Genomic DNA, 13,913 nt, shown 5'->3' with positions numbered 1-13,913 from the left:
GCAGTGAGCCATTAAGTCATTTCTCCCAGGTTACACAGCTAGTAAGTGGTGGCAGTAGTAACAGTTCGCTAGTAGTTGTTGGTCTTTCATACTGGTTGGGCCTTCCCTGAACTGTTTGAATGGTGGGCACTTGCTGGGGACGGTCACTGTCCTTTCCCTCACCGAACCGGGTGTGTCCCTGGGGGGCAGGGCAGCATCGCGGGACACAGGTGTGCTGGGGCTTTCCACCGCCCACTCGGGCAGAGGGGAGGCGGCCTCAGCCCTGTCAGGCTCCGCCAGCCCTCCCTGGCGACGGCCGGCCGTACCGCGGGGGCGCGGGACGGGCGGGGGCGCCGGGCGGGAGGGGCCTGGAGCCGGTAAAAGCGGAGCGCGCGCTGCGGGGCCTGGACTGACAGCCATGGCGCCTCCGAGCCTGTCGCGGGCGCTGGGCCTGGGCCTGCTCGCCCTCTGCCTCCTGGCCCTGCTCCGCGACGCCCGCGCCCGCCCCGGGGAGCGTTTAGTCGGAGGCCGCACGAACCTGTCGCCCAGTGACCCGCAGGTGCAGAAGGCCGCGCAGGCGGCCGTGGCCAGCTACAACATGGGCAGCAACAGCCTCTACTACTTCCGAGACACCAACATCCTCAAGGCGCAGAGCCAGGTGCGGCCAGGCGGGCGGGGACAGGGCCGAGGGGGCAGCTGCGGGCCAGGCCGGGGCAAGGCAGGGAGGTGTCCGGAGGGTGGCCAGGTTAAGGGGATGCCACAAGCGTGTTCAGGACATTTCGACACAATGTATTTTTTAAATTGAATTAATGCCAAAAAATGTATTAGGAACAACATATCTAGATTTCAATAGGATCTAGCCCTGACTTACACAGGGACTCACTAGCCTCACACTAGCCCCTGCCCTGGGGGGTGGACTGGGGAGAGGGGAGGGAGGGAGACAGGGCAGTGGGCTTCAGGGCTTGTGCACACCTGGGTCTCAGCTCCCTGTGTGGCCCAGTCCTCTGCCCCACTCCCCAGGGATCCCCACCAGAACTTCCCCATCCAGGGTCTGAATCCTGAGGCGAGGCCCAGGCCCCGTGCTGAATGTCTGAATGTCAAGAGAGGTGAGAGGTCTGGGTCAAGGGTGGTCTTCCAACACTCCCGACCCGCTCCTGCCCTCCATCCCCAGCTGGTGGCCGGCATCAAGTACTACCTGACCGTTGAGATGGGGAGCACAGCCTGTCGCAAGAACGTGGCCACTGGAGACCGTGTAGATATCACTACCTGCCCCCTTGCCACAGGAGTGCAGGAGGAGGTAATGGCCTTGCACCCCACTTCCCAGCACCCAAGGCTAGGTTGTCCAGCCTGAACCAGTCTGGCTGGCCAGGCCGATGTCTGGCTGAACCTGCCCCTGTCTTCTGGATGACTCAGCCCCCAGGCCAGGGTGGGGTGCGGGGAGGAGCAGACTGGGGCTTCTCCCTCACTGGACCGGGCTAGAAAGATCTGGGATCTAGTCCTGCCCATTTGACTCATTGACCCTTTGGCCCAGGGACAGTTCCTCTCGCACCCCGGAGTGGAGTGTCGCAGGCTTAGGGTGGCAGTTGTGAGGAGTCAGGCCTGGGACCCAGCCTCACCCCTCCTTCTGCCCGCACTCTCCCTGCAGAAGCTGCGCTGTGACTTCGAGATCCTAGTGGTTCCCTGGGAGAATTCCTCCCAGCTTCTGAAGCATGACTGCGTGACCATACCGTAGACCCCTTTGGGCATGGGAGCTGGAGGGAGCAGGTGCTTCGTGGGACGGCCCTTCAGGCCCATGGGCCTATCTGTCACAATAAATTGCTGGCACTGCTTCTCGCGTTGGACTCTCCTGAGGGCTTCCCTCCTCCCCCCCCACCCCTTCCTCCATCTCCTCCCCCTCCTCCATCTCCCATGCCCAGTTGTGGCAGCACCCCTTCCCCAGGACAAAGAGAGCCCATACCACCCCCAGTTGAGCTTCTGTTGTCTCAGCCCATACAGTGCTGAGGGTGCAAATTTCAGTCCCCAAATGTGGAGTTCTCCAAACCCCCCAGCCTCACAGACACAGTCGATCAAACCTCCAAGGACTCTCAATATTCTCAGAGTTAAGGGGTGGGAGACAAACTTGAGGGATGATGCCTCAAGACTGAGCAGGGGCAGGAGTCAGTGAATACTCTGAGGAGTGCCTGAGCCCTGCTCCCTCTCAGCTCCCGGGATGACCCAGGGTGGCACAGGCTGGGTCCAGCCGGCTGGGCCCCCGGATGCTGAGCTCCCAACCTGTGAGGTTCTTATACCCGCCCGCGGGCCAGCGATGGCACAGCCCCCATAGGCCATAGGGCTGGGACAGTGGCTTTCAAGTACAGGCTGTGGGCCATAGGCCAGAGGGGGTCCCCAGTGCTTTGCCCCAGGCAAGACAGGAAGCCAAAAGGAGACCAAGGTCAAATCTGCCCACAGGAGAGATGAGAGGACAGATGTGTTGTGATGTCATTTAAAGAAAACAGAACTGCAACATTTTTTGCACAACATTTTGCAAATCATACTCACTATACACATACACACACACACACAGAACTCTCAACACACCACACACATACACTGAAACCACAGCACACACTTGGATGCTCCCAGACACCATATACATATCCAGAAAAATCACAGACACACACAGCCTAGCCACCCAGAAACACACACACTGAAGCAACACCCTCCACCCCAAACAACCTGGAGATGTGTACAGACCTCCACACACACAACCCCAGAGACCCACATGCCGCACCCAGAGCTGGGCCTCAGATGCACCAACACACACCGACACCTGCAAGCTGGGGCCTACTGAGGAACGGCCCCCGGTCCCAGGCCCTGCCCTCTGCTCTCAGAGGCCGTACTGGGGTAGGGATGGGGGCGGGGGTGGACTAGAGAGGAGACTGGCATGGGGAGGTCTGCGGAGCCAAGGGGCTGAGCTGGACAGGAGCGAGGGATGCAGGGGAAAGTTCAGCCCTGCTTCTGTCCCCGCCTGTTAGATGCGGCAGCTCAGGCAGCCCAGGGCCACACGGTGTGGCCGTGGCTTGGAAGGGCCCCCGTGGGCCACCCCGCCCAAGCCTCCAGCCTGGAGCTGGCACAGGGAAGTGGCAGGAAATGCTTGTTGAATGAACATGGGAGGTAGTGGGTGAGGCGAGGCCCGCAGATATCTGCCAGGTGGCCTCTCCACCCCCGGAATCTGTGCCCCGATCCCAGAAGCCATTTCCTCGGCACAGTCTCTCCCCAGGTCCTGGGCCAGCCTGGAGGTAGGGGGAAGACTGGCATGGCTGTCGCCCCTCTGTCCCCACTCCGGAGTCCTGCTCCTGACCCCCTCCAGCCTCTCCTGTGCCCTGGCTTCACTCGACCAGAGATGAGGTGGCTGCTGGGGACAGCACCCGACTCCGGTCCGGAAGCCCCCAGGTCTCCAGCACCCTGCCTGGGCCCAGGCACTTGGGGACCTGGGGCGGAGCCTCACCTCCACCCCCCCCAGCCGTGGGCACGGGGGCTCTGGGCATTTTGCCCAGGTTCAGGCTGGAAAGTAGAGGAACTCACCTAAGCCTTAGGCCAGGTAGGATGGGGAGTGCCCACTGGGCTCATTCCCTGCTTTCCTCTAACAGGGGCTCATCCATTTCCCCCCCAACACACCCTCACTCCCACACCCCCACTTATGTTCCCTGCACCCTCACCAACAGCCTGAGCCCAGGAGGACTTGAGCCGCCTCCATCCTACTTCCCCTCACTGAGGTTCTTTAGCCTGACCCCAAGCAGGGCAGGGTAGGGCAATGACCTCTGACCTCTGGGTGCATGCTGTCCCCATCGAGTTGGCACTCTTGTGCTGGATTCCGAGGGTCTTGGTAGGCCCAAGTTCCTGGGCCGTGAGCCCCTATTTCTGGAGCCTACTGGCCCTCTAGGCCCCGACAACCAGGGGGTTCTAGTTCTAGTCGGTTCTTTTTCTCCCAACTCCTGGGCCAGATGGACCTTCCTCCTGAAAGCAAGGTGACTGCCCACTCACCCCTCCAGCACTGAGCCTGGCCCCCATTCTGAGTCACCTCTCTGGCCACTGCTAATGCACTGCTGGCCCGAGCTAGACTGCGGGCCCTGGAGAGGACCAGGAAGAGCGCCTTTCACACGCAACACTCCCTCTCTCTCTCACACACACACACACACCACCAGTGCACACACGTGCACGTGCACAGTTCCCCTGCCCTGTGCCTTGGCTTAGCCAGGGAGGACACAGAGCCATTTGGGGTTTTAAAACTCTGTTAGGGCCCAGCCCTGCAGGCCAGATGATCATTCCAGCAGATCGGGGACTTGTCTTGACCCACGGCAGTGGGCAGCTTGTCAGAGGCTGCAATCCGCATCCCGTGTCTCTCTGCATCCAGGGGTCACTTCCTGAAGTCCTCTTCTCCAGCCTGTGGGGGTGGGATGGGCGGGTGACCGAGCCAGTGCCGGCCTCTGCCTTCGCCCACACCCATGTGACTGTTCAGGGCCCTCTGGGCACGAGCCTCCCATGCCTGGCCCTCTGGGGTCTTCCCACGTGGCCCCTCTCTCCTCTGGTCCTGCCTGGCGCACCTCAAACGCAGTGTCCACAATCTCATCAAGAACAGACGCCTGGGAGCGGAATTTCTGTTGATGATGCTCCACACTGGCCACCAGCTGCAGGAAGTGGAAAAGGAGCTCCTGCTGTCTTGGGGGGGGGAAGGGGGAAGGGGCAAGCTTGAGGTGACCTGCCCGGCAGGGTCATCCGGGCTGCCAGAGCCCCCCACCCCACAGCTCTTCTCACCGGCCTTCCGCCAGCCCCCCATTACAGTTTTTCTGAGTGGGGCCTTTCATGACATATCTCCTTTTCCACAAATAAAAAGCCCCCATTTGTGCCGGTGCCAGAGAAGTTTCTAACTGCTGTTTACCCTCCCGGTTATCCATCCCTCCACCCTCCTGTCCACCCCTCTGGTGGCCCCTCCAACTATCCCATACCTCTCTGTGCACCCACTCACCCACTTACCCATTCATCCGCCCACCAACCTAGCCATTCACTCACTCATCTGACCACCCTTATCCCTCCATCTACCTGCTCTTCCCTGGACACCCCCCACCCACCCCTTCACCATCAGTGAAGTCAGCCATCCACCTAACCGCCGCCCCCAACCATTCACCCAGCCCACTACCCATCTGTTAACTCCCTCATCACCTGCCCGTTTTATAAATCCATTAAGTGACACTAAAATCAATGAACACTGCCAGGCGCTCCGAGGACGCAGACGTTAACCAGAAACAGTCCTTGCCCTTAGGAAGCTCCGTCTGTGGCAGAGCCAAGAAGGCAAACCAAGAGTGTTTACGCTTGTGAGAAGAGTAAACCAGAGTGCTGAGGGTCCAGTCCTGGGGATCAGAAAAGGCTACCAGAGCAAGTGTCATTGAGCCGAGTTGGAAAGACACGAGAAGCTTTGCCAGGCCTGGGCAAGGTTCCTGGTCCGTTACTCCAGAAGAGCTGCAGTGTACGGGGGGCCAGGGCAGGCCTCAGGGAAGGAGGCCACAGAGAGTGGGTGAATTGGAGATGTAAAGTCTGATGAGGAAGGAAAAGCCTAAGCTGCTTCTAACAAAGACCACTCTCTAAATAAATAAAAAGAATAAAAGAAAGGAAAGATTAAAATAAACAACAACAAAAACAACAACAAACAAAAACAAAGGGCACTCATAGTGGAGGTAGACCAGTGGGGAAGAGTCTGGAGGCCCAGAAACCCCCGTAGAAAGTGTTACCGAGGTGCCAAGGGCCCATTAGGCCAGCGGCCAAGTTGCTGGGATTGGGGGAGGGGGGCGAGGAGGGCCAGGATGTGAAGCGAGCAGGATCGGAACTCAGCTCTCCCAAATCTTGGACACTTGAGTCTGGCATTGGCAGCCAGAGAACGTTCCAGGCAGAGAAAACAGTGTGGACAAAGGCCCAGAGGTGGAGAAGTATGTGCTATGCTTGGGAAACAGTGCAGGGACAGCAAGGAAGTAGCCAAGGAAACGAGGGAGGTTGGCAAAGGCTGGGTCACAGAGGGCCTTTGGGGCTTGAACTTGGACGGCGGGTGAGGAGGGGCTGGAGGCTGCCAGTAGTCGGACTGCCCTGTCTGCTGGTTTGGAGCCAGTCTGGTTGAGGTGCAGCGGGGCCCAGCTTTCAGAGGGAAGGCTCTCTGAGGAGCCAGGCCTGAGAGCCAGGAAGCAGGAAGTCTGTGCCAAGGTCCCCCAGCCATGAGCACAGCCATAAGTCCCCAGCTGTCCTGGCCCAGCTGGCCAATCTCTTCGACGGGAATGGAATGTTGACCATCTGCCTCCCAGGCCTTTACCCAAGCTGTTCCTTGACCCTCCCTCTTCACCCCTCCACCTAGCCGAAGGCCAGCACCCTCATGGCCCAGCACAGGTCATTGGCAATAGGGCTCTCATGGGCACAGGCTAGTCTGTGTCCTGAAGAACTTGCAGGGCCTGACCCAGAGCAAGGGTCAGGGATGCTTCCTAAGGAAACAGATGAGCAGACTCCCTGCTGCCCTGCCTTGGCCCTCAGCCTCAGAGGGGCTCTCATGGCCCAGTAAGCACTGCTGGTGGGACTCTCTTGGTGGCACAAGCTAGCTCAGGGTGAGCAGAAGCCACTCATGGTGTCCACGTCCCACCCGTAGGCTCTACGTGGGCCTTGGCGCCCCACCCCCTTCCAGAGAGGTGGGCAGTGTCCCTTGCCCTGCCAGCCCACGGGTCAGACCTCAGGTCTCTCTCCTCAGACTCGGGGCCTCCCCTCCCTTTGCATCTCCTTACTTCTCAGTCATGGTCCCAAATTTTTTCTCGATGAGCTGCTTCTGTTTGGTGTGTTCACTCACCACCTCTTCAGGGTCTGGATGTAAAAAAGGGGACAGTCAAAAAGATGCCCAGATTCAGAGGATGTAGAAGACACCCCATGTGTCATGGAGGTATGCAGATGGGGCTAAAAGAGTTTTTGTCCACAATGCCCCCAAAGAGATGGCTTCTCCGGGTGTGGTGTGTGTATCAGATTTGTTTGTTTGTCTTTCCCTCCGGTAAACCCCCCCCAGTTTTCCCAAGGAACCACTCCTAGCCCCTTTTGGGTCCACCTTGTCTACCAGGGGGCTGACCCCACCGCCCACCTCCAAAGACATGTGACTCAGGCCTGGCTAATCAGAACAGCCTATTCTTTTGGCTATTGTGATTGGTTCCAAAATAGTCAGGTGATCAAAGCAAAGAAGACACATACCCGGGACTTTGCTATAACTACCGGAAGAAGAGAAAGTCTCTGCCTGGCATGAGAGGAATGGCTAACCTGTGAGGATTTCCCACCGCAAGGGAAGAGCCACCCTAAGCACAAAACCATGCGGAGGACACAGAGCAGAGGGATGGAAAGAGACCAAATCCTGACCAGTATTCAAGTCCTGGATCTAGCCATTCCTGAAAACCCCACGCCCTCAATTTGCTAAGTAATTTCTGCCAATTAATTCCTCTTTTTGCTTCAGCTTTTTTGCACTGAGTGTCTTTCCCTGATCGAAGGGGCAGGTGAGGGACCTGGTGACCCTTTGGGACCCTTAGTCCTCTAGTGTTGAGGAGCCTAAGAGTGGGATCCTTAGAGCTCAGATTATCTAAAGTTCTGAAGATCTTTAAGCAGGAAGCAAACCAACTGCCTCAAAATCAATTCATTCAGAAAGTCAAGTTTATAAAAATGAACGTGTCCAGGAAACTTGATTTTTAATGACTCTCAATCCACTTTGAGGGACTCTGGACAAGTGTGTGCAACACCTTAACGAAACCCTCCAAGGCAGTTGAAACCATCCCATGTAAAACCAAGTGCTATAACCTTTATAAGTTATTAGAAGAAATGAGCATTTGGTGAATCATAATTTGGCTAATTAGTCATTTCACAAACGGGGCTTTCAGGAATTGATGAGCAGTTTAATTGCTTTTCAGAAGATTATCTTAGAGTTCTTTGGACCAAAGTTCTAAGCTCTGAAAGTCCTCCTGAGTCTCAGATCCTCAAACTCTGCCACTGAACCTGGAATTGTGTGTCTGACTGCGGAAGGAGGGCCAGTACCTGATTTGCTGAGTTCCGTCAGTGAGTCATCCAGTAGCTTCTCATGGATCCGGGCGGCCCTCTGGGAAGAAGCGGCTTTTGTCCTGCCCGAGCCCCCTCCCTGTCTGCCCTTTCCTGGAGCACCCTCCTCCCTTCCCCCCAGCCTCTGTGCCCACCCCTTTGTGGTTCCCTCCCAGGTCCACCTGCCCCACCCCACTCAGTACCTCCTGCTTTACTTTCTCCAGGCCCTTGAGCAGAGCCATCTGGAAGTTATCCACCAGGACGGCAATCACCAGGCTGGGGATGGTGGGGGAGGATAGTGGGGTGCCCTCCAGGAGGAAGCTGTAGGAGAGGCCCTGCACCCTCCTCTGGGTTCGTTGTGGCATGACCAAGGGGAGAGGGCTGGGGAGGGGTGCCCCAAGATTAGGTGGGGGTGGCGGTGAAGCTGGGGAGCCGAGTAGGGAAGGGGTCCTCACTTGAGGAAGATGAAGTATTGGATGATGATGTAAATCATGAGAATGGGGATGATGTACCAGGCACCTAGGAGAGAGGGTGTCGTTTGAGCTGTGAGTTCCTTGCCCACCCTCACCACACCCCTGCCAGCAAGGATCAGATGCCCCACTTTGCAGATGGGGTAACTGAGCCCTCGGGGTCTGCCCACCCAGCCAAGCCCCTGCCTTCCACCCCGCCCGGGTCCTGTCCCACCCTGGGCCCGGCTGTCCAGGTAGATGAGGGACCAGTCATCCAGGGTGAGCATGGTGAAGAGGGTGAAAATGGTGGAGGGGATGCTCTGGAAGCGCTTGGGGTCAGAATGACGGAACAGAGCCCGGAGCACCACAGAGAAGAGGACTGGCTGTTCAGGGCCAAGCCAGGCTCGCAGAGTCCCATTCCCCAGCCCCGCTCCGGCCACTACAAACCCGCCCATCACAGCACCTCAGGCTCCCCCCACCCCTCCCACCCCCGCCCCCAGAGCACAGGATACAGAGGCAGGTAAACATGAGGATGAGAATGGCGGTGATGGATGGCAAGGACCGCGCCAGAGTCCCGGTCACTTCCTGGAGGCTGGTCAAGAAGCTGTGGGCAGAAGTTGAGAGGCTGAGTCAGCAGGGGTGGGGATCTGTGCCCAGCAGGCGGAACTGACACCACCGACAGGGGGGCACCGCTTTGCTAGAGGTCTGGGAGAGTTCAGCCCTCTCTGGAAAATGACTGATCCTAGCGGATGGCAGGGGGCTAATCAGAAGTGGGCTGGAGCCCACAGCCTCTTCGTCCCCCATCCCTTGAACAGGTCACAGCAGATTCCCTGGGAGCCCAGGCCCGTGTACCCCCTTCCCGCAGGGTGGCGTGGGCAGCCGCGGCGCCGCTGACCTGAGCCTCCGGAGGACCCGGACGGCCCTCAGGGCCCGCAAGCTCTTGAAGACCTTGAAGATCCGGAAGACGCTTTGGTGGTAGACGAAGGAGAAGGAGTTGTACTGTAAGAGCATGAAGTCCAGCATAGCCATGATCATGATAAAGAAGTCTGAGGGCACAGGGGGGCGCTGGGAGTCACAGGCTCCTGCCCAGGCGCCTCCTCGCCCAGACCCGCAGTTCCCCCAACACCAGCACTCCCTGCCAGTGCCCCTTTTTGTCCCCAGCCTCCGTTAGCAGTCCGGTGGCTCCCCCCACCACACACACACCCCCATCCCCACCCACCCAGATTGTTCCATGGGTCAGAAAAATACTTGAAGCCCAGAGCAGTGATCTTGAGCGCAGCTTCCACCACGTAGATGCAGAGGAAAATGGAGTCCAAGGCCATGAAGTACCACTCTGCAGGGACACCAGGGGCTCACTCACGGCCCTCCCCAGCAGCCCTGGCCCATCATCTCTCCTCCTTCCCTCTGGATCTCACGCACAGTCCCTGTTAGGGAGGACCTGGCTCTGCCCTAAGGGCTGTGTGTCTTAACTGCTCTGTGCCTCAGTTTTCTTGTCCGTAAAACAGTGATAATGCTGTCACTTGGCCTGACCTCCTGACCTCAGGGAGCTCCTAGCAGCTTCTGCCTAACTGTCAATCTTACCGTTTAGAAGCTAGGGAAGGAACAGCTGGAACAGAAAAACATTTAAGGAAGACAGCCGGCACGGAATCAGACAGTGCCTCAGCCTCATTGCCATGCTAAAAACCCTCTCTGAATATTCATCCCAAGCCCTACTAGAAGGAGCCTGCTTTCCCTAGTGAGGAGGTCACAGCTTTAGAAATGGTTCCCCTGGATCTCCTTATTTCTACAAATAAAGATGAGCTTGTGAGACAGCTCCACCGGGGGTAGTCTGTATAGAACTCACCAAGCAGCAGACCCACTTGGGTCTGGGAACAGTACCAGTCGGCCTGAGAGCGTTTTCATGAACATTGGCTTCACTTAATACAGAATAAGAATGCAGCCAATCTTATTCTCTGCTTCGTTTATTTACGCGGTGGCAGGCCTTTCTCTCACTCTGCCGCCAAGGGTCTCAGGGGCCGCCTTCCCCGGCTTTCCACTGTCACCCCTCCACAGTCTCCTGGCCCTTTGTAGGCGACCAGGGTTCCCTCCCGCTGCCCCACAGAGCGGCGTGTTTAGGGTCGATGCGCCACCTGGTGGCTATATTACAAACAGCACATTCTCCAGTTTAGTAGGCTCTTGTGTCTCTGGCTGGCTGGTTGACCTCAGCAAGGTCTCTGAGCCTCATCTTAAATACTGGTCAATGTTGTCTACCTCCCAGGGGTAAGGATGAAATGAACTAAGTCACATAAGCCACCCGGCACTGGATCAGGCCCACAAGAGGCCTAGAACAAGATCTATGGCTTTCTCCATGTGAAAGTGGCTCCTCAGGGGTGCCTGGGTGGCTCAGTCAGCTGAGCGGCTGCCTTTGGCTCATGTTGTGATCCTAGGGTCTTGGGATTAAGTCCCACATCGAGGTGCCCGCTCCGCGGGGCGCCTGCTTCTCCTTCTCTCTCTGCCTCTGCCTCTCTCTCTGTTTCTCATGAATAAATAAAGAACATTTTTTTTTTGAAAAGAAAAGAAAGGGGCTCCCCAGCTCTTACCACCCCGGATCTCAACTTCAGCGAAGGTCTGTGCCACAAGCATGATAGTGTTGAGGCAGACAACGAGGAAGATGAAGGCTTCAAGGGGCAGGGACTGAGTCAGGTTCCTAAGCATTCTCCGGAGGCCCTTAATGAGGTAGCTTAATTTTTCCCACAATCTATAGAAGAGGTCCACAGTGTGCAGCCTCTTGTGGGCTCGCTGAGCTCTGGTGGCTGTAAGGGGAACGGAGAATCAAGTCTGTGTGGAAGGTAGCATGGGGATCCCAGGCATCCTCCCAGACTAAGTTGGGGTTCATCTTCATGCCTCCTGCTTGCCTACCATCCACTCACTGAAGTGCCTCTATGCTATCTTGTGCTGATCCTGGGGCTACTCCGGATCCTGGGGCTACTGGACTCCTGCTGCCCCTTCCATGGAAGATGCCAACTTGTTTGGGATTTGTGGTCTGCTCAAGTGCATCTTGCAGGCTCATGATTCTATACCTCCAGGCCTTTCTTTACCCACGTGGCGACTTATGCATGGAAAACCCCATTTTCCACACTACCCCATCCTCTTGGTGAACTCTCCCTCTCCCTCTGAGATTCTGCTGAAACATCATCTCCTTTTGGCTGCCTTCCTTACTCCCCTCCAGTTAGGTACCTATCCCTCTCTGCTTGTTTGTGAGACTGTTACTCTGTTTACTGAACCACTTGGGGCCAACCTTGGGGGATTGTGCTTTAATAGCCAAGGTCCCTCCCTGCCCTTAAACAAGGCCCTCTTTCAGACACTGGATGTCTGTCAAGATGCTCACAGTTTAGTGGGGGGAAATGTGGACAAATACAATCTACAGTGGTAACTGTCCTGATATGGAGGATAGGCCACCATCACTGGGTGGTCTAGGATTGGTTGTTTAAGTGACCACCCCCCAGTCTTGGAGCCCCTCAAGGGCAAGATTTGTTTTCTCTGTGCTTCCAGGGTCCAGGCGGGCCAGGGACCCATATGAGACAAGAAGAAATGTTTGAGAAGTGAATGCATATAAGCACAGAAGTGACTGGATAAACGAAATACCAATGGCCTGAAGAGGTGCATCATTTAAGGAATAGAAGATTGGATGGTGAGCAGTCAGGTGAGTGAATAGCCAATGGAATATGCATGCAGCTGAGAGTCATGCCTCATGATCTGTGGAAGGTCAGTGCAGGGCCCAAGTCAGGCCTGGAATCTGGGCCAGGCTGTGTGAGTTGGGGGTGGGGGAAGAGAGACTCACTTTTGCGCTTCTGAAATTGCTCATCTTCTTCTGCCCAGCTTTCCGAGGAAGTTTTAGAGGAGGAATCCTGAGGATGGACTTTGTTGGACCTCAGAGACACATGTGAGCGCACTGCACTGTGGGAACGAGTCAAGCTAAAGGCTGAGTGCTGTACCCGTACCATGCTAGGTTGGAGGGCTACTGAATGAGAAAGGGAAGAGCCAAAGGAGGCTTTGGCCACTCTGTGGGACTTGCGTGGGCCAAAGACTTGGGAGCTACCATGATGGTACTCCCTGTAGCCGTGATCATCATGGAGATAATCATAACGATGCACACTATGGTGGTGCTTGCCGTGGCGGTGCTCCCTGTGATGGCCATGGTGGTGCTCGCCGTGGTGACCATGGTGGCCATGGTGGTGTTCACTGTGGTGGCTGTAGTCGTCATAGAAGTGAGGTATCGAGCGATCGTGGTAGGAGTCCGCATAGGAATGGTGGGAAAAGGTCTCTCCATGATGAAGAGGCCCTCTGTGGTGGTGGGCTTCATGATGATGGTGCCTACCATGGTGATGGGCCTCACTGTGATGGTGAGGGCCACCATACATGTAGGAATCTTTATGGTAGTAAGGCTTACCTTGGTGATGGAGCCCACTATGGTGGGAAACCTCACCATGGTGGTGAGACCCACCGTGGTGATGGGGTTCCCTATGGTGGTGAGACCCACCACGGTGGTAGGTCTCACCATGGTGATGGGACCCCCCATGGTGGTAGGTCTCACCGTGGTGATGGGACCCTCTATGGTGGTAGGGCTCATCATGGTGGTGGGACCCCTCATGGTGGTAGGGCTCACTGTGATGGTGGGAGCCACCGTGGTGGTAGGGCTCACCGTGATGGTAGGGCTCACCGTGGTGGTGGGAACCCCCTTGGTGGTAGGGCTCACCGTGGTGGTGGGACCCCCCTTGGTGGTAGGGCTCACCGTGGTGGTGGGGCCTACCATGGTGGTACTCACCATCAAAGGGGCCCTCACCAAGGGAATGTTGGGAGAAGATAGTGCCATGAGAAGGGGCCACGGCAAGGGATGTGAGATGGTGAGCTCTACCTTGATGGTGGGCCTCACCATGGTGGTGGGAGTGGTGGGAGTGATGGGAGTGGGGGGAATGGTGGGAGGGGGCATTGTCATGAAAGGCTTGGAATTCATCAAGGTGGTGAGATCCACCATGATGGTGGGATATGCCATGATGGTGGGACTCACCGTGATGATGGGATGTGCCATGATGGTGGGACCTGCCATGATGGTGGGACTCACTGTGATGGTGGGATATGTCGTGATGGTGGGACTCACCATGGTGCTGGGACACACCGTGGTGATGGTACCCCTGATGGCGGTGGACTCTGCTATGGCCTGGCCTGTGATGTGTGGTTGGTGAGCCAAGGTGAGATAACACATCCAAATCATTGGTGTCTGCCTCATTTTGAGCTGTTTCAGCCAACGAGGGTTGATCCATGACTATGCTGGGAACACTGGAATGAGGAGATCTCAAGATGTGGGCCCAACAGTCTCCTCCCTGAATTGTCCTTCCAACCGGTGGCACTGGCGCTTCTAGGAAAGCCTGAGTC

The 13,913-nt window shown here is 56.9% G+C and overlaps 2 protein-coding genes across 10 annotated transcripts; one reads left to right on the top strand and one right to left on the bottom strand.

Moving 5' to 3' along the window:
• The first annotated feature begins 320 nt into the window (after positions 1–320).
• CST6 (cystatin E/M) lies at positions 321–1,814 on the top strand. Its single transcript, XM_025878861.2, has 3 exons — positions 321–637; positions 1,151–1,276; positions 1,625–1,814. The coding sequence occupies exons 1-3, from the start codon at positions 398–400 to the stop codon at positions 1,709–1,711; spliced, it is 453 nt and encodes a 150-aa protein (XP_025734646.1). The 5' UTR covers positions 321–397; the 3' UTR covers positions 1,712–1,814.
• Positions 1,815–3,879: 2,065 nt separating this feature from the next.
• CATSPER1 (cation channel sperm associated 1) lies at positions 3,880–13,886 on the bottom strand. 9 transcript variants are annotated; one of them, XM_073883453.1, is made up of 12 exons: positions 12,322–13,886; positions 11,081–11,293; positions 9,721–9,834; positions 9,397–9,547; positions 9,014–9,105; positions 8,737–8,880; positions 8,508–8,571; positions 8,256–8,328; positions 8,053–8,113; positions 6,774–6,849; positions 4,563–4,673; positions 3,880–4,402 (listed from the first exon to the last, which is right to left on the bottom strand). In XM_073883453.1, the coding sequence occupies exons 1-12, from the start codon at positions 13,799–13,801 to the stop codon at positions 4,075–4,077; spliced, it is 2,907 nt and encodes a 968-aa protein (XP_073739554.1). In that variant the 5' UTR covers positions 13,802–13,886; the 3' UTR covers positions 3,880–4,074. The 9 variants fall into 9 exon arrangements, with proteins under 9 accessions (XP_073739554.1, XP_073739552.1, XP_073739551.1 ...); XM_073883451.1 differs by having other exon boundaries at positions 8,508–8,880; positions 12,322–13,254; positions 13,291–13,886; XM_025878898.2 differs by having other exon boundaries at positions 4,241–4,402; positions 4,563–4,677.
• Between the last annotated feature and the right edge of the window lie 27 nt (positions 13,887–13,913).

This window comes from Callorhinus ursinus, unplaced genomic scaffold (assembly GCF_003265705.2).
Source record: "Callorhinus ursinus isolate GAN/ISIS: 27379988/994484 unplaced genomic scaffold, GSC_fseal_2.0 scaffold51, whole genome shotgun sequence".
In the NCBI taxonomy this organism is placed as follows: Eukaryota; Metazoa; Chordata; class Mammalia; order Carnivora; family Otariidae; genus Callorhinus; species Callorhinus ursinus.
This window is presented reverse-complemented; position numbering and strand designations above follow the sequence as displayed.